Source organism: Antechinus flavipes, chromosome 5 (genome assembly GCF_016432865.1).
Source record: "Antechinus flavipes isolate AdamAnt ecotype Samford, QLD, Australia chromosome 5, AdamAnt_v2, whole genome shotgun sequence".
Taxonomy (NCBI): Eukaryota; Metazoa; Chordata; class Mammalia; order Dasyuromorphia; family Dasyuridae; genus Antechinus; species Antechinus flavipes.
Window position 1 is genome coordinate 29,668,027 of NC_067402.1, and position 22,101 is coordinate 29,690,127.

Genomic DNA, 22,101 nt, shown 5'->3' on the forward strand with positions numbered 1-22,101 from the left:
TATAACTACAGAAAAAGATGATTTGTGTGTCTCTCTATCTGTTTGTTTAATTAATAGAGGCTTTAAATCAGGATCCTAAAGGATGAGGGTGAATAATGGATAGATCTCCAAGATAGGTAGAAGGAGTCTTGTGTTTGCCATGGGAAAAGCCCATCAATTCTGCTTTACAGAGGCACATTACAGGACCTGCAGAATATTTTGTAGTTTGAAAGGACTAAGTCAGTTGTAGATGCTGTTGCTTTGAGCAGCTGATCCAAAGAAGGGTTGAAAGGGTTTACCTTTGAGATTGCAATAGAATATTATCTTTGAAGAATATGACTTCATTCAACACAACCAACTGTATTCAATAACAACTAATACAACCTCCCCAGTTCATCTTAAAGCAGAATTGGGGCTGCAAATTTCTTTACTAGACTGTTAGGAGAAGGAATTCCAGTTCCTTTTCTCACTCTTCCTTCATCCTTACCCAAATTTTGGGAATTTTCTACTGGGGAGGAGAAGGTCTCCTCTATAGTTTGATGGAGAGATGGATAGCAGCTTTAAGATCACCTCTTAAAAATATAGAGGATGAGGTTATAGCAAAAAATATAACAATTTGCCTGGGATCCAAGGGGTTTTAAATGATGGTAATAACTAGATATGCTCTATTTGCATATTACTTCATAATTGTCAGTATCTTCACATAAGATCATATCAAGCAGTCAGTTAAGTACTTTATTGAATCCTTACAATGTATTCCACATTGTGCAAATGTGGGAAAGAAAGGCAAAATAGTCTTTCCCTTTAAGGAGATTCCATTCTAATGGGGAAGACAACATAGAAACACCCTAGAATCATAGAGCTAGCACTGGAAGAGACCTCAGAGGCAATGGAGTCCAAGACTCTCATTTTTATAGTTCAAGAAATTAAAAGTTGAGCAAATGAAAGATTTGCCCAATGAGACACAGCTTGTAAGCATGAATTCCGGTACTCTATAGCCAGAGCCTCAACCTCTTTCCACTATTTAACCTTATTTATTTTTTTTTCTTGAAAACATTCTGCTAAGATAGGTAGCTCTGGGTGTGAGTATTTCCATTTGGTAGTTCATTTAAAGATCTCAGGAGTGGAAGGGGCCTGTGAGGCACTCCCATGGCTAACCCACCTGATGCTACTGCTCCAAGAGGAAGAGAGGGCATCTCTCTTCCTGCCTGGCAGGGAGACAGAGTGGGCAGCAGAGAGGGCATGGAGCACCTAATGGAGGAGGATGACATTGTGGCCCTGAGAGCTCCTTGAGGGCTAGCAGGAAACTTGAATACCCTCCGAGTTGTTTTTTTTTTTTTTTTTTTTTTTTGGTTGTTGTTGTTGTTGTTGTTGCCAAGACAGCAGTCTCTGTTCCTGTCCCGGTCTAACCAAGTCACGAACCTGCTAAAATGTGCCAATTTTGTCTAGAACCCTGGACATCAGTGCTGCAAAAGAGGTTTACTGTTTGCAGGTTTGTGCTTATCAGCAGGTTGGTGGAGGCAGGAGATGTTTGGCCCAGGAGAGAAAAGGAATCTTGATGGACTACAAAAGCTTAAGAGGAGATATAGTTGTATTTTGTGTGTATTCCATGAAGTTAGGATCCCTTGTCTTATCTAAACCCTATGTTTGCCTCAGTGACTAACAATGTTCTGCACATGCATGAATGAAGAGTTCTAATGGGATTATAAAGTTTGAGCTGGAGAGGCTCTTGAAGGCCACTTATTCCATTCCTTCTTGGTTTTATAAGTGAATAAACTGAGTTCAAGACAGTTTTAATAATTTGACCAAGTCATGGGGATGCCAGAGGTGGGGTGTCCAGAGTCAGTCATATAATATCAAAGGCGGTGGGCATTCTAGCCTGCCATGCTCCCTCTCCTGGTTCTATTATAAACGTTCACTAGCTGTGTGACCTTGGCCAAGTGGTTTCCCTCAGTGATCCAAAGTTTTCTCATCCCAAAAACAAAGTTGTAGAGGTAGGGGTGAGCGGGTTTAGTTCAATGATATACAAAGTCCTTTTAGGGTTTGGGGCCCAACGCTCCTCTTCCTGTGCTTCGAGATCTCTGGGTTAAGTCTGCGAAGGAGAACTCAAAGGGGTTGCCTTAAGAGGGGGACCCTTGTGTGTAGGTGTGTGATGGAGTCCACGCTCCACAGCGCTGAACTGCTCGATCCAAAGTGGGAAGATGAGGCACCCGCAGCAATGCGAGCTGGGAAGCGGTGCGAGTGCACGGCAAGCTCTCTGAATCAGTTCGGGGCTCCCGGCTCCCAGTCCGTCTCCGGGCTGCTGGCACTCGGCGTTCCTCCCCTTCCCCCACCTCCCCGACACCCCTGAGTCACTCCGTCTAGGGCGATTTCTTCGGGGGCTCTCTGCTTTGCATCGCTACCTTCCTCTCGCAGCCTCCGCTCGTTCTTCTCTTCCAGGAGCACCGAGGAGCAAGGTGCCAAGGCAGGGGAGGGGAGATGCCCCGGACGCCACCTGGCCCCAGCCCCTGACTGGGAGCGTCGGCGCGCGCCGGGGGCCCGCGGAGCCGAGCGCGGGGGAGGTGGCCGGGGCTACGGGAGGGAGCGCACCGCCCCGCCAGCCCCGGGTCCCAGCCTCGCAGCCTGAGTGACAGAAGCGCGGCGGTCGGCTCGGGAGGAGGCGGCACCGCGGGCTGGACCGCTTCTGGGCAGCCCGCCTGCCCGAGAGCAGCCAGGGAGACGGCGAGGGAGGGACGGGAGCACACCCGGAGAGAGCGGCGCCCGCTCCAGCGACCCCTTCGCCGGCCGCCGCCGCCGCCGCCTCCGCTCTCAAGCTTCTCGCGGCCGCTGAGCCAGTGGGCGGAGGGGTGCTTGTGTCCGGGCACCGGGCGGCCGCCGCTCCCTCATGGCGGGGCCAGGGGGCAGGGGAGCAGCATCTCGGAGGATGAAGGGCTCGCTGGGCGCCAGACGGGACAAGCTGCCGGGGACTCCCAAGCCGCCTCAGCCCCGGCACGGTAAGCTGGGGGCCCGGAAGGAGGGGGAGTCCTGGGGCGGCGGGGCTGCTTGTGCCCCGCACTCCTTACATGCTCTCAACATCTCAGAGTGGAGGGGGCGTGCAGGGCGCTCCCGTGGCGGGCACCACCCGGCTCTACTGCCCCAAGAGGAAGACAGGACGACTGGCTGCCTAGCAGGGGGGTAGAGTGGGCGCCCGAGAAGGCATGGAGCGCCTAATGGGGGAGGCTGAAGCGGTGGCCCTCGGAGCTCCTCGAGGGGCAGCTCGGGCCCCGAGTTGGGACCCCTTACCAGGGCAGCGGCCTCAGCTCCTGTCCAGCTCTGACAAGTCACATCCTCGCGCCCCTTGGCTCCCTTTGGAGCCCGGGAGCCCCTGCAAGTTGCAGTGAGTGCAGAACAGCCCATTAGCCCCGACCTCTGCATCTCCATCTCTCTGTCTGTCTCTCTCTGTCTCTGTGTCTCTTTCTGTCTCTGTCTCTTTCTCTCCTTCTCTGTTTCTCTGTCTCTGTCGCCTCTCGGCCGCTCTGTCTGTGTCTGTCTCTCCGCTTTGTCTCTGTCTCTATCTGTCTCTCTGTTTCTGTCTCTGTCTCTCTGTTTTTCTCTCTCTCTGTCTCTGTCTCTCTGTCTTTCTCTCTCTCTGTCTCTGTCTCTCTGTCTCTGCCTCTGTTTCTGTCTCTGTCTCTGTCTCTGTCTCTCTCTTTCTCTCTCTCTCTCTCTGTGTGTGTGTCTCTCTCTGACTCTCTCTGTCTCTCTCTGTGTCTCTATCTCTGTCTCTGTGTGTATGTCTCTCTGTCTCTGTCTGTCTCTCTCTCTGACTCTGTCTCTCCCCGCTCCTTCCTTGCGTCCCCACCTCTGCCAGAACAACGACAAAAAAGTCACTTGTCCTTCTCCGTGCTTTCGCATTCGAGGTCGGGGCAGCGGGCGAATGGCCGGGTCGGTGACTGCTTGGGTCCAGTTAGGAATCAAACGGCAGCTTTCTCTCTACATGATTCTTAATTACTTTCAGCTAAACCCACCAGGTTGCGCTGCTGGCTTCATGACACCTTGCTTCTCAAGGAACGATTTGAAAGTGGATTCGAACAGGCGTTAGAGTCGCAAATATTTCCCCTTCTCTCCATAAGAAAATGCGGCTTTTCTCTTATCTGTAGCACAGACATCCAGAACCATCAGCCACATGTGTGTCCTTGGAGCTAGAGCTTAGAAATGACAGCGTGTGTCTGGGTGAATGTTTCAGATTTCATTTAGTTAATTGAAAATTTCTGGTTGCCTGGGGTTTTTGAACCTGTGATTCTAAGCAGCAAGCCTGACTTGGGACAGCATTCACGTGCCCTGGATGGAAAGGAACCTGCCGTTGGAATAATCAATGAACCCTTTATTGACCCAGAATTCCTTTCCCAGAACATTTTCTGGGGTTCTGGCTATCTTGTTCACTTAGTTGTGTGATGCTGGGTCAACTACTCCTCTATCAAATTACTATCCATTTCTCTTTGTGTCTTTCCTTGCAATATCAAGGGAAGGTTATCTCTTTTGAGCTTTCATGCCATCTTTTGTCCTGTACTGTTTAGTTCAGTTGTTTTAACTCTGGTAACCTTAACTTGAATATAAATATACCTTATGGAATTGGGATTTCCTTAGCATGCATGGGTAATTCAAATTCTAGTAAATCCCAAACCTTTTATGTTGTGGAGCATAATTTCTAGGAAGGGAGTTCTGAATCTTTTCCCTTGTACGGTGCTATGGCAGTTAAATGAAATCTATGATGCTTTTCTCAGGATAATGTTCATAAAATCATAAAATAAAATGCATAGGATTACAAAGGAAATTGATTAGATTGAAATAATGATATAATTCCTTTTCCCTTATCCAATTTTATGGGTCCCCACCCCTGAAGTCTGTTGGCTTAATATCTCAACCTCCAGGTTAAGAACTCCTGTCCTAGAGATTCAGTGGGAGATTTAGCAAATTGCATTAATCAGAAACTTCATTTGGACCCCATCAGTCAAAAAGTATTTATTAAGTGCCTATTATATGCCCAATCCCATGGTAGACACAGAAGATACAAAATAAGGCTAAAACAGCTTCAGCCATAATCTGATGCAAGAGACAACATGTAAATACATATGTACAAACAAACCATATATGGCATAAAGGGTGAATAATCAACTGAAAGAAAGCACCAGAATTAAAGGAGCTAGAAAAGGACTTTTTGTAGAAGATACGATTTCAGCTGGAACTTGAAAGAAGCCAGGGAAATTAGGAGGTCCAGATGAGGAAAGAGAGCATTTCAGAGAGCCAATAAGCTTGGCTGCATATAGCAAACATAGACTGCTTAAAATGGTATAAATAAAGGCTATTTGATTTCAGATCTAGTTTAAAAACTATCTTGAACACTCCATTAACTAATATTTATTGTTCACCTACTATGTACTAGGCACTATCCTAGATACTGGAGACACACAGAAATCAAAACTTTGTCCTTAAGGAGCTTACTCTGAGAATTTGATTTGGAGGGATGAGTATGCAGCTTGATTTGTGGTAAATTATTGAGTATTTCTTTTCCACTTCATTATTTTAAATATCTATGCATGTGTGTGTGGATACTCCCTATATAGTAAATAATAAATGTTTGTTGATTCACTACACAAATGGATAGTGTAATCCCTTCACATTTTCATATATAAACTTTGATGATCTGTTGGGGATGAAAGAAATCACTTGGCGACTTAATTTTCTTGTAACAAGTATTTTTGAACTGAGGTAGGCTGGTCCTCCAGTTGTATGTCCAACTAACATAACTTTTAAGAACTAGTATTAGATATTAAGAATGAGGAATTCGTAGCATTTAAAGGTTAGTATAAGGGGCATGTCATTGAGAGAATCGATCTGAAATGATTTTTTTTAATATTGAAGATGGTAGTAATTACTGGAATTTGGAATGGAAAAAATGAGGCTTTTTTCATTTATATTATTCTGAGTTTGTGAGTTCATTAGGAAGAAATTCCAGTGCAGTTTACCATCTCCTCAAAGTCATAGTTGTGTAGGACATTAAAAAGTTAAGTGTCTTGCCTATGGCCCCATAATCTGCATGTGTTGACAGCAGGACTTGAAACGCTATTATTCTGACTCAAATATCTGTCATCTTATTTATTGCCCTGCATCAGACCTCAAGAACAAACCATTAGCATATCATCTAGGCACATTGTATTAGGAAGTGAGAAACATGGATTTTAGTCTGAGCCTAGGCGTGGAGAAATCACCTGAGCCTCAGTTTTTTGATATGTAAGATTATACTAAAACATTCTATCTCACAACCCTTTTAACTTTCCTGGTCTTCTTTAAATAGCAGCTCAAATTCTATCTTTTGCAAGAGGCCTTTTATAGGTTCTTTACCTGCTAGTGCCTTCTCTGAGATTTCCTTCTATCTGTATATATCTTATACAAACCTAATATATTTACATGCTCCCTCCCCCATTAGGATATGAGCTTATCGAAAGTTGGAACTATTTTTGCCCTTCTTCCTATCCTCAGAATTTAACACAGTGTCTACCACAGAGAAAACATATGGTAGATGATTTTTGATTGATTGATTATTTGATTTCTACCTTATATGTTTCTCTTTAGCATCAAATCAGGCGATCTCTGTGCTATTATGGATAAAAATGACTAATTATTTGCTTCTTGTTATTCAATAGTTCATCTATGTGTATGATGGTCTATCTTAGTAGACTTTGCATATCTACATGTTGTTCTTCAATTATTTTTTAGTTGTGTCTAACTCTTCTAGATCCCCATTGGGTTTTTTGTTTGTTTGTTTGTTTGTTTGTTTGCTTTAGCAGAAATACTAGAGTGGTTTTTCCATTGCCTTCTTCAGCTCATTTTACAGATGAGGAAACTGAGGCAAACAGGATAAAGTGAATTGCCCAGGGTCACACAATTAATAAGTGACTGTAGTTAGATTTGAAGTTAGTAAGAGGCATCCTCCTGATTTCAAGCCAGTACTCTGCTGCCCCCATCCATCACCTTTATCATTGCTAATGCTCATATAATACTATTTCATTGTGCGGTGTAGCTTGTGATGTGCAAATTATGATCTCAAATCTGTGCAACAGATTTTTATGCTGTAGTGGCCCTAACTATTTGTGTGGACTTTGCCCACTTCAGCCAGGTTCTAATTAATGCTCATTGCTTAGCGGGATACAGGATTTCCATTAAGAGCAACTCTTAGTTTTGTTTCTTGCTTCCTTTTTTTATTTTCCACAGTATTTTCAAAACAATTACTCCCCCTGCTGTGATTTGCTATTTACAAGGTGAAGTAAAAGTTCAGTAATGAAGAATGTATGCTGTGCAAGGAAGAATAATATTTGTTCTACAATGACATCTCTAGTATGATGATTCAAATATAGATGGAGCTTGTTTTCTACCTAAAATTTAATTAAGTTGCACATTTTGGGGCATATATATGTGTATGTATATATTATATATGCTACATACATATATAGCAAGAACTTCCAATTATATACATAACATATAAGTTTATGCACACATGTATACACATATATGTATATATATACATATGTATCATAGATAGTGTATATATATATATATTTATGTATATATATATATATATATATATAGATATATAACATGGGTAACTAAAAATGATACTTGATTATGATCCCCAGTTCCTCATCTCCTGAGTAAAACTTTGGATTTTTGAAATGTTATCCATTTTTACAAGTTATAAATTGATATTAAGCAAACATACATATACATTTGCAGCTTAGAATTTTTAAATTAAGGACAAGAAAGACAACTAGAAAATATTTTCCTAATGTTACATGTAATCAAAATTATGATTGCTTTAAAGATAACATTTTAAAATTGTAGTTTTCTGTATGTAAGTGGTATTTTCAAATGAAATTTGGAGAAGTCTGTTGGGAAATGAATACTTTTCATATCACAGATGGTGGGGGAGATGGGGAGAAGCTTTTACAAATGGGACCTCTTTAAGGAGTTAGACATTGAACCATTTGTCCTCTTATTTTCATAAGGAGCTCATTAGAGTCTTGACACAAAACTATATCTTAAAATCCCAACAGACCCAGAGTTATTGCCTTTTGTCTTCCCCTTTATTTTTTTGGTGGGGGGAGTTCATTCTATTTGCTGTTTGAACTTGCCCATTTAAAATAGAATATAAATCATCTTCTTCCTTGGTATGGCTGAATTATTTTCCTTAAATATTTTCCCACTGGCAAAGATCCATTTTCAAACACATGGGCACTTATTAATGACCCACACATTGTAATATCAACTTGCCTAGAAGGTTTTGTTTTCATAGTACATAATATGGTTGGAATAGCATTCTGTTTTGTGGCAATCTACAGCCAGCTTGGCTGGCAAGCTCTATTTTAAATCTATGTTAACGAATTTACTTTCCTAATAGTCTATAGGCTTCATGAAGACAGGGACATTTTTTTGAATCTTGCATAATACTTCACACATCATCAATAGTATTTTTTAAAATATCTCTAGAAGTTAGCATAGTACCCAGAACTTAGGAAGAACTTAATAAATGTTAGTTGATTGATTTATTAATTTGAATCTGATCAGGATACAGATTGTTTTGTGGTGATTAAGTTTTAAACATAGCTTACTGTCTCTAGAAGACACAGGCTCCTTTTTTTAACGGGTCATCACTTGCTTTGCCCACTGTTTTATTGTTTAAATTTCAAATTAGATTAGAATTATATAAGTGAAGCTCCATCTCATTTGGTCTGGCTTGATGGAATAAAAAAAATGAAATCTTTGAAATAGGATTTCAAATCTTGTCTATATCTTGCCCCATCTAGATATTGCAGTTTTGAATGAACTACCATTTGGTAAGCATCTGTAATTTAAAATAACTCAAGAGTCTGAAAATCAAGATGGATGATTGTACTGAATTTCCCAACAAGAGCTCTCAGAGTAAGGGTTTGACTAAATAAAAATTCATGAAAAAAATCAAGCGAGTAGTTGTATATCCACTTCAGAAACTTTGAAAAGCATATGTAGAATTCATGGGAAGGATGGATTGCTTTAGTTTTATGGTCCATATTTATACTTTAAAGAACAAGTGGGGAGAATAATAAAAATTGCAGTACCACCAAAAATTTGCTATTAGAGAGAAAATTGCCCTTTTTATCTTCATGATATACAAGGTAAGCCTTCTTTTAGTTGCTTGTTTTTCAAGAATATGTATGCATGTATGTATTATGTATGTGTGTGTGTTCTGCTTTTTTGACTTGTGGTACCTTTAGGGCATAAGACTCTGCCTTTTCCTTCTTGGGTGATCTGAAACAAATTATATACTTGCTTTGGATCACTGTTTCCACATTTGTAAGATGAAGTGATTAGGCAGCATTGCCTCTGAGAGAACCTTCTTCCAGCTTTAGATTTAAGATTCTTCAGTTCTAAAACTAAATGTGTTTATATGTATATGTTTGTATGTATCTATGTATGTCTATTGAATATGTGTTCTATATGTATTGTGGACATCTAATCTATTTTATAGATGTATAAATGTGGAAACAGGGGCCTAGCATGGCAAAACGATTTGCCTAAGTGTACACAAACAGTAAGTGTCAGGAGTCAGAAATGATCTAGATAGGGATTCTAGTTTGCACATTTATATTTTCAAGCGATCTTAAAGGTCATCTAGTCAACCATTCTCATTTTACACTTAAGGAAACTGAGGCATATTGAGATCTAAATAAATACAGATGCATTGTGCTTATGGTTGTATAGCCAGTATCAGAAAAGATTTGAAGCTAGACCTTTTCAACTTCAAACTTCATAGTTCTGATATTTACATATTGCTTGAACTGAAGAGAAATACTCATTATTTTACAGATGGAAGGAAATAAGCAATCATCTAATCCTACCTGTTAATCTCATATATTCAGAACTGAAACCTAAAGAGAGGAAGTGAATTGCCTATGATACCAGTGGCAGAGCCTGAGAATAGAAGCTTGGTGATTTTTCCATTGTTCTATATTTAGAAATTTTTACAGTAAGAAATACTACATAATAGAAGGAAAAAAGATAAGCAAGTGCTGAGAAACATCTTAGTTAACTGACAAGCTCAAGGAGTAGTTTTTTTTTTTTTTTTGATTAAATGGCATTTCTGCTTCACCGAAGCTTTGTTTTTAAAAATTCTGATCCTTGTTATTGGAAATCTTTCCAAAACTCTATTTTGGGGACTTAATTATATAGTGAATACAATCAAACCTTTTTTGATAATTGGGGACCTTGCCATTCTTTAAGGCCATTATTTTGGATTTTAGTGTTCAATAGACAAGATAGAAACTGCATTGTACTGGGAGAAAATTGAACTACTTATATACCAGTCCAAATCTGGGTCTTAGTAAAGAAAGATTGATAGCAGATTGTTTTCTTGCCTTTAGCATCTTCAGGGATAAGAGAAAAGATGAAAGAATTCTGGTTAGAATTCTGGTTGCTTGAGATTCTATCCTTTGGAAAATGTATTTTAACATCTGGCTTTGGGATTTCTCTGATTTGGTTAGCTTTTCCCCCTTTCCTTAGACAATACGTTGAATCTGTAAATTCTTTATAAACCTACTGGGACAACTTTCCATTTGTCAAGATTGTAAAATAAGGTCAATGTTGAGTCTGTCTTCATCTACTTATGCACAAATGTATATCCATATTATATCACAAATAATGATTTTGGGGAAATGAAAAGTGTTTTCAGAAGTTGAAGAAAGTATTTTTTTCCTTTTAAGATTTTCTTTGCCTTAGTTCCAAGCTAACAAACAGAGTGGAAGTGTGGTAAAATAGAGAGGGATCTTGATTTGGAAACTGTTAAGTCCAAACTAGCTTCCTGGAGGTCTCAGGATCAGCCAGAGTCAGGATAAGTAAAAGTTCTTGGTCTTTAGAGGGAGAAGTTAAAGAAGCAGGGAAACTGCTAGGAGTTTTGCCAAAGATCTCTTCTTGATTCTGGAGTCCAGAATCTTCACCTTTCTCCTCCTCCTGCCACCAAGTGAGACTCTGGCCTCTGTCACCCCACCCTCTAATCCTTGCCTATGATTATCTTAACCCCAAACATTGCCCCAGCACCAATGGTGAGAAGAGCCATTTTCCCAAACATATGCCAATAGAGTCATTGTCTTATATTTAATAGGGAATTATCCTTAAGTGCTTGGTTGTCTGATTCAAGCATATTTTTTAAGAGTTTCAGTCCTTTACAGGAAACAAAAAGAGGAAGTTAGCTTTGCGATCCTATACAAGTCACCTCATGTTTCTCAGCTTTCTCATCTGTAAATTGAGTGGATTGGACCTTGGACCTAGTGACCTCTAAGGTCTCTCTTTTTTTTTTCCTTCCTTCTTTCCTTCCTTCCTTCCTTCCTTCCTTCCTTCCTTCCTTCCTTCCTTCCTTCCTTCCTTCCTTCCTTCCTTCCTTCCTTCCTTCCTTCCTTCTTCCTTCCTTCTTTCTTTCTTTCTTTCCTTCCTTCCTTCCTTTCTTCCTTACTTCTTCCTTTCTTTCATCTATCTATTATTTTCTGACTATACATTCACAAGGTACAGACATGGAGAACATGATAAAAAGTAAAAAAAAAAAAAAAGTTGACTTCAGAACTCTGTAGCTACTATATTGTAGCCTGAAGAAGAAAAAGTAGAAGCATAAAACTAGAATAATGGTGCTCAGATATATTAAGATTTTGATTAATAGAATCACTTATGCATTAAATTCATTGATAGGGACAGTTTATCTCTAAGAGAAATAGTGGAAAGGAGCTTAATTTCTTAATGTTTGTTTTTCCAACAATGAGGCATAAAATATAAACACAATGATAAAGTATGGAAGAAAAAAAGAGGGATGATGATAATATGAGATCACTGAAGATCGTGTTTCTTTTTTATTGGCAGAACTATTGTGACTTCATCAGCATAGAGCTCTCCATGAGGAAGTCCCCTTTACCAGCACAGATCTGTACCTGTTCTGCAATTTATAGACTTAAGAAAATTTGGGGGGGGGGCTCTAACAGGTTAAATAATTTAGAGTCAAAGATGTGTTGAGGGAAGAACAGATTCTTATCTTCTCTCTAATTACCCCTGTTTATAAGAGAAGAGAGATCCTGAGGATATTTTTAATAAAACTGAAATTTGAAAATGACTTAGAAATATACTGCATGATCCAGAGAGAGAGAACTATAGAGACAGAATGTGATTGAAGTCTAGTATTTTCATCTTTATGTTTTTGTTTGTTTTTTGTCTTTTATTTCTCATAGTTTTCTTTCTTTTAGTATGATTTTTTTTGCATAACATAACAGATATGGAAATATGTTTAAAAGGATTGCACATATTTAACCTATAACAGATTGTTTGCTGTCTTGGGGAGGTAAGGGAGGGAAGGAGAAAAATTTGGAAAACAAAGTCTTACAAAAATGAATGTTGAAAAGTATTTTTATGTGTATTTGGAAAAATAAAATACTATTGGGAAAAAAGAAATATATTGCATGGGAACCTAATTATATGCACATGGTTATAGTGGAAAAGGAAGTTAAATAGGGTACAGATTTGGGTGCTGACACTGACTTTGCTGATCACTGACTGTGAGAATCTAGGCAAATCTTGAGCTTTGTAGAGATATACTCTCCTGATTTGTAAGATGGAATCCATATCAGAATTCTGAACTGTAAGAGACTAGTTAGCCCAAACTCCTTATTTTAGAAATGAGGAAACTGAGGTCCAGATTGGTTAATGACTATCTTTGGGGTCAAAGGATAATATATCTAGAGGTAAAAGGGACCTCAGAGATAAATTAATTTTACTAGAGGGGAAATTGAGGCCCTGGGAGTTTAAGTGACCTGTTTAGTATCTCATTATTAGAAAGAATCAGAAGTGGATTGGAACAGCCCTTCTGACACTAGAGCCAATCCTCTTTTTGGTGTACCCCTTGCTTTCCTCAAGGGAGGTCTATAAGAATGGTGTAACCGATGAAGTTTTGCACTGGAAGTCAGGGAGACTTGGTTTTGAAATCTATTTCATTTGTCTACTAAGCATGTGATTTCAGCCAAGTCATTTAACTATTTAACCAAGTTTAACCAGAAATTTCTTAAACTGTGACTTGAGACCCCAAATAGAATCTCATAACTGAATGTGGGAGTTGCAAATTAAGATTTATTATCAGTAAATGTTTGCTCTTTATACCTATTTTATATACCTCTATACCTGGGATCATGTAAAATTTCTTAGGCAAAAAGGAGTCTTGAGTGGAAAAAGTTTAAGAAGCCTTGACTAACTTACCTGAGTTTTACTTTCTTTATATGAAAAATAATACTATTAGGAACATCTGTCTCATAGGGGTTTTTGTGAAGATCAAATAAAATAATTTATGCAAATACAAATTTTAAAGTAAAAAAAAAATTCAGTGGTGATGATAATAGCATATCAATCAACTCACAAAATTTCACGATGCGTCTACTATGGTCCAGCCACTGTAGTAGTCCAGTTATGTGATTGCACTTCAAAAACTATGAAATGTTATCCATAGATAACATCATCATTATAGTTTTGCAAATACACATTATTTTTTATTTAAATGTGTACATAGTCTTCCCAATTATTATTTTTGTTTCACAAATAAATTATTTTGATATCTTTTGTTATATTGCTTAAATTCTCCTAATAATTTTATATAGCTTGATATGACACCTGAGGGAAATTTTCATGACTCCTAACTGTCATTTATAACATAGAAGACTGTTCAGAATTCTTTCCAGGTTTACTATCCCAGATTGTAATGGAGCTCTGCATGTTTCTCTCTAGAATAAGTGAGGTCTGTGCTCTAAAATGGGATCTCCCTAAAATTTTATTGTAGTTTATTATGTTCTGAATTATGAGAAAATATTTGCTTTTTCTGGACAGCACAAATTTCCAGTCTTTGTATTCCATTTGTTGTTGGCTTTCTATTTTATCTCACTGTATTAGAACAGTGAATCATTTTGTCCATTAATAGCACTGGAAAGTCTGTGTTTTTCATTGAATAGCTTTCTTCCTATCCCCGTGATAATTGGAAACCTGGCAGTTTAACTACTTTCCCAAATGTATTTGAGATGGGTCTTTGACAAGCATTGTTGGAGTAGTAATGGGCCTACCATATTTCTCCCCCTTCCTTGAAAATCAAATTGGATATTTTTATGTCATCTTTCATATTTTAGAATCATAAAGGTTTTATTTTAGGATGATCATAGCAAGCCACCTTGGGAGAAAGGCTGTAGCCAAACAATGGCAGAAAACTCTTAATTTAAAGATTGTTAAAACAGAAATATGCCAGTAGAATGATTAACCTGATTATCTAAGGCTCATGAGATTCACACTGATTCAATTTTACTCCATGAACTACTTCACAGAAAAATAAAAGACAAGATGTCAGAAGAAAGCTTTCCTTTGTTTACAGTAGTTAGCGGCATGATTTGAGCAAAGGGACACACAGTGAGACAACATATGCCAGCACAACCTGCTTTACGGCTTCCCTACTGGGAACAGACCATGGAATGACATCAGGTGTTCTTTTAAAAAAGAATTTTCAATTCTATCTTCCATTGCTAAGTCACTGCAATAATAATAATAATAATAAACTCTGAATCTTGGCAGTCAGCAGTCATCCCATACCAAAATGTCAATAAAAAGAGCATGCCAGAATAGGATTATGATAAATTACTAGGAATTAGACTTTTGTCACTTTTACAGGATACTTTCCTTTGGTGCTATGGGGAAATAGATCCTTTGAGAGACTATGAGGCAGTGGATCAAATAATGTTTTTGAACTTAGAATTGTCGCATTATTATACAAAATAACATAAAGGCCTATTTTTATTGTATGTGTTTGTATACACATTAAAAAAAAAAACTAAATCTAAAACATTTTGGAAATAAGAGATATGGGGTGGATTGACATGCTTTCTAGGGATAATGATAATGATTCTGACAGAGCAAGTTTATTAGGGAGATTCCTGAAAAATTATTGGAAGTTGTGAAAATCAACTGGGTGGATTATTAAAGATGGATAGCATGCTTATTAACATAGTGTAACAATAATCAGATCACTGATCATTTATGTACATTAGATAATATCTGATAACAGGTTAACAACTATTTGATATAGTAGTTTCATAGATTATGAATTTTGATTTAGTAAATCATATTTTCCCTCTGGTTTCTATATATAAGGAGATATCATTACAGATAATTTAGTCCCTTGAACATTGTTTTAACATTACTCTTTAGAATTCTAATATTCATTTCAACGAATATTTTTTCCCTTCATAAGTGTAAAAGGAATCTTGGTCTTGGAAGTTGCAAAGACAGATTAAAATACTACCTCCAAATATCAGTTAATTTCTCAGTAATTTCAGTGTTCATCATATATAAAGCAAGGAACATGAGCTAGATGTGCTGAGTTTTATACCCATGAGTCTAAATCTTGCAAGTTCTTTGGTTTCAGTTTCTTAATCTGTACAACGAGGGGGTTGGACTATATGACTTCATAAGTGCTTTAAAAAAATATACATCTATGAATCTAAATTGATCTTTCAGGTCTTTGTTTCCTCAACTATAAGATGAGGAGATTGGTCTAGAAGATTTCTAAGATCCCTTAAAACTTTCTCTCTCTCTCTCTCTCTCTCTCTCTCTCTCTCTCTCTCTCTCTCTCTCTCTCTCTCTCTCTCTCTTCTCTCTCTCTCTCTCTTCTCTCTCTCTGTGTGTGTAATCCTAAATAACTTTATCTCAATTTTTTTGATCTGGAAAATGAGAGAAATAAACAGAAAATTCTTTCAAACTGTACATTTGTGATTCTAAATTATCCAGTCTCTGGCTTTATTTTCCTCATATATAAAATTAGAGAGCTGAATTAGATGGTTTATAAGATCCTTAACAATTTGGGATATGTGATTTAATGAAATCATAGCCATAAAACTCTTTAAAGATGCTAGACAATAGCCAAATATTCCAAATGGTTTTGAATATTTATTTTAAATTGTTTATATGGGTCACACAGTTAATTTCCATAAGACTGAAAATTCTCATTAACTGTGTAAGATTCCATTATCTAGAATTTCCACTTGTTTTTTCTACCATCGTGGCAGGCAACATCATATACTGCATTTAATTGTAATTATTCAGTTATTTTTCCAGTGGCATCTGATTCTTTGTCACCCTACTTGGGATTTTCTTGGCAAAAATATTGGAATGGGTTGTCATTTTTTTCCTAACCTATTTTACAGATGAGAAAACTGAGGAAAACAGAGTTAAGTGGCTTGTTCAGGATCACTTGGATAATAGTGTCTGGTACTCTATCTGCTGTATAACCCAGCTGTTCTGAACTAAATATAAAACTGGCCTGAAAATTAGGCGCACATCTAGGTTCAATCTCTGACTCTGTTGCATACTGACTGAGTATTCCTTAATTTCTTAGTGTCTTAGGCAGTTCTAATATCTCACTAGCATTTATAAAGCAGTTACAGTTACAAAATGTTTTACAAACATCTCATTATCTTCAAAACTTTGTTTTAGGCTTTAGCTTCTTTTTACAGATGAGGAAATTGAATCAGATAGTTTAAGTGACTTACTTAGGGTTACACATTGGATTTGACCTTAAGTTTTCCTGACTTGAGGTACTTCTCTATATCTAAAGTACTATCTAGCTGCCTATTATTGTAAGTTTCAAGAAAGTAGCAATGTGAATAAATAAAGGAATTATATCAGTGCTTCTTAGATAAAGGGATCCCTGGTATCCTAAAAAGCCTTTCAGGAATTCAACAAAATCTAAATTATTTTCATAATAATAATGTTATAATTTCTAATATAGTTAAGTATTGGTAGACATGACCTACATAAACAAAAGTTCTTTGGTCAAGCCTTCAATATATTTTGTAGCTTTTTAAAAGTGTATTTATTATTTATTTAAACAAATATAAAATAAGAAATAAACAAAATACAAAAAAGGAAGAAAGACAGAAAAAAGAAAAAAAATATATATTGTTTTGTGCTCAGCAGAGCATCAGGGAAGATTCAAAATAGGTAACGATAAATTTCCATATCAAGATAGCACATGGCATGATATGTATAATGTAGATGATATAGATAGATATAGATGAAGTATATATAGTTCCTTAGTTCTTTCTTTAAATTCCTGATGTAACATTTTAGAACTACCAATGTTTCTATCTATTTAATTCCTATGTATTGGTTTTTTATTCACTGTTATACTTAATTTTGCTGAATATAATAATTTTGGCCACAATCCTAGTTCTTTTGATTGTTGATATATATTATTCCATGACCTGTGATCTTTTATTATAGCTGCTAATAAATACTGTGCAAGTCTAATTATAGCTCCAGGATAAGTGATTTTTTTTTTTTTTTGTAAAATTTTCTCTTTGATTGGATTTTTTGACATTTAGAAACAATGGTCCTATATGCTTTCCTTGCAGGATCTCTTAGAAATGGTGATCAGCAGAATTTTTTTTTTCTATTTCTATTTTCCCCTCTTGTTCTATCACTTCAGGACAATTTTAAAAATTATTTCTTGTATTATTGTGTCAAGGTCCTTTTTTTGGTCATATATTCAGGTAGTCCAATTATTCTTATGTTTCCTCTTGATCTGTTCTCCACGTTCAATGTTCCCTTTATAAGATGTTTCACATTCTTTTCTATTTTTTCATTCTGTATAATTTGTTTTATTATTTTTTTGGTCCCTACCTTTACTGGCTTACCCTTGCTAAATCCTAATTTATTAAGAGTCATTTTTTTGTTTAAAACTCTGTATCTCCTTTTCTATTTGTATTAACTTTTTTCTCTTGTTTTTTTTTTTTTTTTTGAATGGTTCTTATTTATTTATTTAATTTATTTTTGTATTATGTTGTTATATATTTCATTTTTATATTTATACATAACATTTTATATATTTCATATATTTATATGTAATAAAGATATATATAATATAAATATAAAATAATATAATAAATGTATTGCATGCTATATAACACTTTAATATTATTTTATTTATTTTGCCTTTCCTCTGTCTCTCTGATTTGATTTTTAAATTATTTTTTGAGTGCTTCTATAAATTTTCTCAGAGCAGGGAGCCATGTAATGTTACTCTTTGGGGTAAAAGAAGCTCTTTTTATTTCAGTGTCCTCTTCTGAAGATGAACCCTGGTCTTCTCTCTTCCCATAATAAGTTTTTATGTTAGGGTTCTTTCTTTTGCCAGTTCCTTTTTTTTAAATGAGAATTATTAGTATAAGCACTCTAAACATGAGTGGGGGGATAGGGCCTTTTGCTTCACTTGAGCTCTTTCCTTTCTTACATGGAACCCCAAATGAAGAATCCCACCCTAAGCCAGTATCCTCTCTGCCCCACTGTCTCTGCACTCTCTCTGTGCTGGATTCCTCTCTCCCAGGTCTCAGCAGCACAACTGGACTTGATGCTCCCAATCAGCCATGATTCCCTCAATCTTCCCAATCTCCAGGACTCCCCAAACAGCCTGGGAAGTGCAAGTTCCTGTGATTCCTATGAAGACTCCAGTCACACCCAGCCAGTCCTCCCACCCCTTAGTCCCCATTTGATGTTTCTACCGAGCCAGCACTGGGATATTTGCACTTCACACTGGCTAATCTTCCTGGGGACTTTCTTGGGATCTTCTCAGATTGTTCCAGGAGGACCCCGGTTCTGCTCCAAATCTTTTAAATTTTCGCCAGTTTATGTTCTTCCTCTAGAACTAATTTGTTCTGTTTGGGGAGAAATCTGGAGAGAATAGAATTCATTGACTGCTCTGCCATCTTCCCAGAATCTTCCTCCACCATAATTTTTAAGACTATAAAGTGATCCTGAGAACAAAGACTTTGAAGACCTTTGCTCTACATCAACAAAATATAGGTCAGGTCTCTATCTCCTATACTCACTTCAGGTTTGAAATCCTCAAAAAAGAGAATGATTATCTTTAATGCATTTATGTCTTTTTTTCTCAGGCTAGAAATGTTATTGTTTGAGGGAGAGAGTTGAAAATCAACTCTATGGGGATCACAATCCTTCAGTAATTACTGAATATATACAGAGAATGTGATATTAAATGTGATTTCCTCTGGCTATAATTGATAAAGCCTAAAGGCCAAAAGAAAGGGGCTATTTTTCTTTCAATTTCTGAGTAGTAGGTAGTTGGGTTTATCTCTTTATCATGAAGGTAATACTAAGATAATAAACTTAGAACTGTGTAATGTTCTGGTTAGCTTTCTGGAGGTCTTGGGACCAGCCTTAGTTTGAGCAGAGTAATCACCACGAGAATAGCCAGGGATAAAGTCCCAATTCTTTATTGTCTCCACAGTCTGTCTCCTTACCTGGGCCCAGGATAGCTTTCTGGAACACCTCAGATGGGCTTTGGTCTCCGTGGAGAAATGGAGGACAGGCCAGACACCAAGGTGGTGGAAGATGGAATGGATGTCTCTCCTCTAGTCCTTTTTGGCTCTTATATACTCTATTATAATTACACCATCATAGGTGTCAATTTTGTAGAATAGGTGTCAATCTTATAGAACTATATTAAGTACTAAGTGTATGTTCTGAACAAGAGAACTATCAATCACCATGCTAAACTAGATAAATATTATATTATCAATTCCTCTGAATTAACACCTTGTTTCAAGTATGCTTCTCCAGAGTTCTGGCTCTCTACAGAACTGGAAAAATAGTTTTGAAGTAATTTTGTCTCACTGTCCTCATTTTACAGATGAGGAAACTGAGGCTTACAGTGGTAAAGTGGGTAAAGTGGCTTGCTCAAGTTATATAGCTAACAAAGAATAGAGCTTGGGTTCTAAATAAGGTCTTCTAACCCTGAATTCAGTGCTTTTGTCTACTATACTTTTTTGCCTCTAATATTTATAATAACTGTGGTATACAAATTAATAATATATCATTTTAATATTTACAAAATAAGTAAAATATCATTTTATTTGTCTCTTACAATAACCCTGGGAAAATGTTATTATTATTCTCATTTTAAGGCTGCTGGGTGATGCCATTGAACACAGAGCACAATGTGCTCAAATGTGACCTCAAAAACTTACTAGATGTGTGATCCTCTGCCAATCACTTAACCCTATTTCTCTCATTTTACTCATCTATGAGATGAACTGGAGAAGAAATGCTAAAGTATCCCAGTATTTTTTGCCAAGAAAACCCTAAGCAACATTATGAAGAACTGGACATGATTGAAAATGACTGAACAGATAAGGAAACTGAGGCAGACAAATTAAATGTCTTGCCCAAGGCTCTATAGCTAACAAGTATCTGAGGTCAGATTAGAACTCAGAATATCCTGACTTTAGATCTAGCAGTCTCTTCACTCTATTACCTGTCTGTCTCAAATACAGGTATTTATATTTCTAGTTTGTCTTTGGACCTTATAGACCATATATATGTACTTTGTACATATTACAGATTGGATGACAGTGTGTTATCTTGAATTGGATATATAGTGGAATAACACTAGATTGGTTTTAGAAGATCTGGGTTTCAATTTCTAGCTTTTATATTTGCTCATAACTTAATTATCTTAAATCATTTTCCCTTTTCTATGCCTCAATTTCCTTATCTATGAGATGAGGGTGTTCTAGCTCTTCCACTGTAACTGAGATTTGCAATTAGCAGAATTTCTCTTGGAGATTTTTAGAAGTCCATTTTTTACCCTTAGGCCACATTACTTAGCATAAACACAAGCACTGTCTAGGCTCTCACATTTCTTTATTACTACGGATCAAAATTTTTTGCTTTGAAATCTACTCTGATTGGAAGTCTTTTCATAATTACAGTTTCCCATGGTACTCAACAGTTAGATCCTGGTAGTTAACCACAGGTTTAGATTCTTAACAAGGAGTACATATGCATCATTCTTTTTACTCACTGTCAAAAAGAGGGTAGCTGATTGCATTGGTTAGAAAATGGACTAAGAAATAGAAATCAGAGGTTTTGGGGTGCCATATAACTGAACAATGGGATATGACATTCCTAAAGAAGTTGTGCATATTGGGGCAATTAATTAAATTTTAGAAGAGTTTCCCCTGGGAAGCTATTCTTACTTTTTTTGTGTCATGAACTCCTATGCCAATCTGGTAAAATCTATAGAACCCTTCTCCCAGTGATATTTTTAAATGTAAAAATAAAATTCAAGGGACTAAAAAAAATAACCAATTATATTCAGGTAATTATCATTTGCTGTCTAAGTTCATAACTCCTTAGGGACCCATGTTTAAAAACAGCTTTTCTAATGTTTTAAATCACTGTTGATTAGAGAAATGCAAATCAAAACAACTCTTCTACTTATCAGCTTGACTAATATAACAGAAGAGAAAAAAATGAATAATATTGGAGGGGATGTAGGATAAGTGGGACACTGATGGATTGTTGGTAGAATTATGGACCGATCTAATCATTCTGGAAACAAAACAAAACAAAACTTGAAAGTATGCCCACAGGGCTATAAAACTATACATACCTTTTGACCTAACTATACCACTATTAAATCTTTTTGTGATGGCAAAGAATTGGAAATTGAATGGATGGCCATGAGGGAATGACTGAACAAGTTTTGGTATATGATTATGATAGAATAATGTACTATAAGAAATGATGAGAACATTCCCCAATTGATAAATGATCAAAGGATATGAATAGACAATATTCAGATGAAATTAAAGCTGTCTACAATCCTATAAAATGCTATAAATCACTATTGATTAGAGGAATGTAAATTAAAACACCTGTGAGGTACCATCTTACACCTTTTAGATTGGCTAAGATGACAGAAAAAGATGACAAATGTTGGAGGGAATGTGGGAAAATGTGACACGTGCATTGTTGGTGGAGCTGTGAATTGATCCAACCATTTTGGAAATCTCTTTGGAACTATGCCAAAAGGGCTATCAAACTCTACATACCCTTTGACCCAGCAGTGCCAGTACTGGAGCTGTGGCCCAAGGAAATCTTAAAGGAGGGAAAAGGAGCCACATGTGCAAAAAATATTTGTAGCAGCTCTTTTTGTGGTGGTGAAGAATTGGAAAATGGGGAGATGTCCATCAA

General features: G+C 37.1%; 1 protein-coding gene across 2 annotated transcripts in view; it reads left to right on the forward strand.

Moving 5' to 3' along the window:
- The first annotated feature begins 2,827 nt into the window (after window positions 1-2,827).
- ZNF385D (zinc finger protein 385D) overlaps window positions 2,828-22,101 on the forward strand; it is a 1,020,336-nt gene continuing 1,001,062 nt past the window's right edge. For both annotated transcript variants that reach the window (XM_052000991.1, XM_052000992.1), the window contains exon 1: window positions 2,828-2,972. In XM_052000991.1, the coding sequence (XP_051856951.1) occupies window positions 2,864-2,972 (109 nt within the window). In that variant the 5' untranslated portion in view covers window positions 2,828-2,863. The remainder of the gene's footprint in view (window positions 2,973-22,101) is intronic.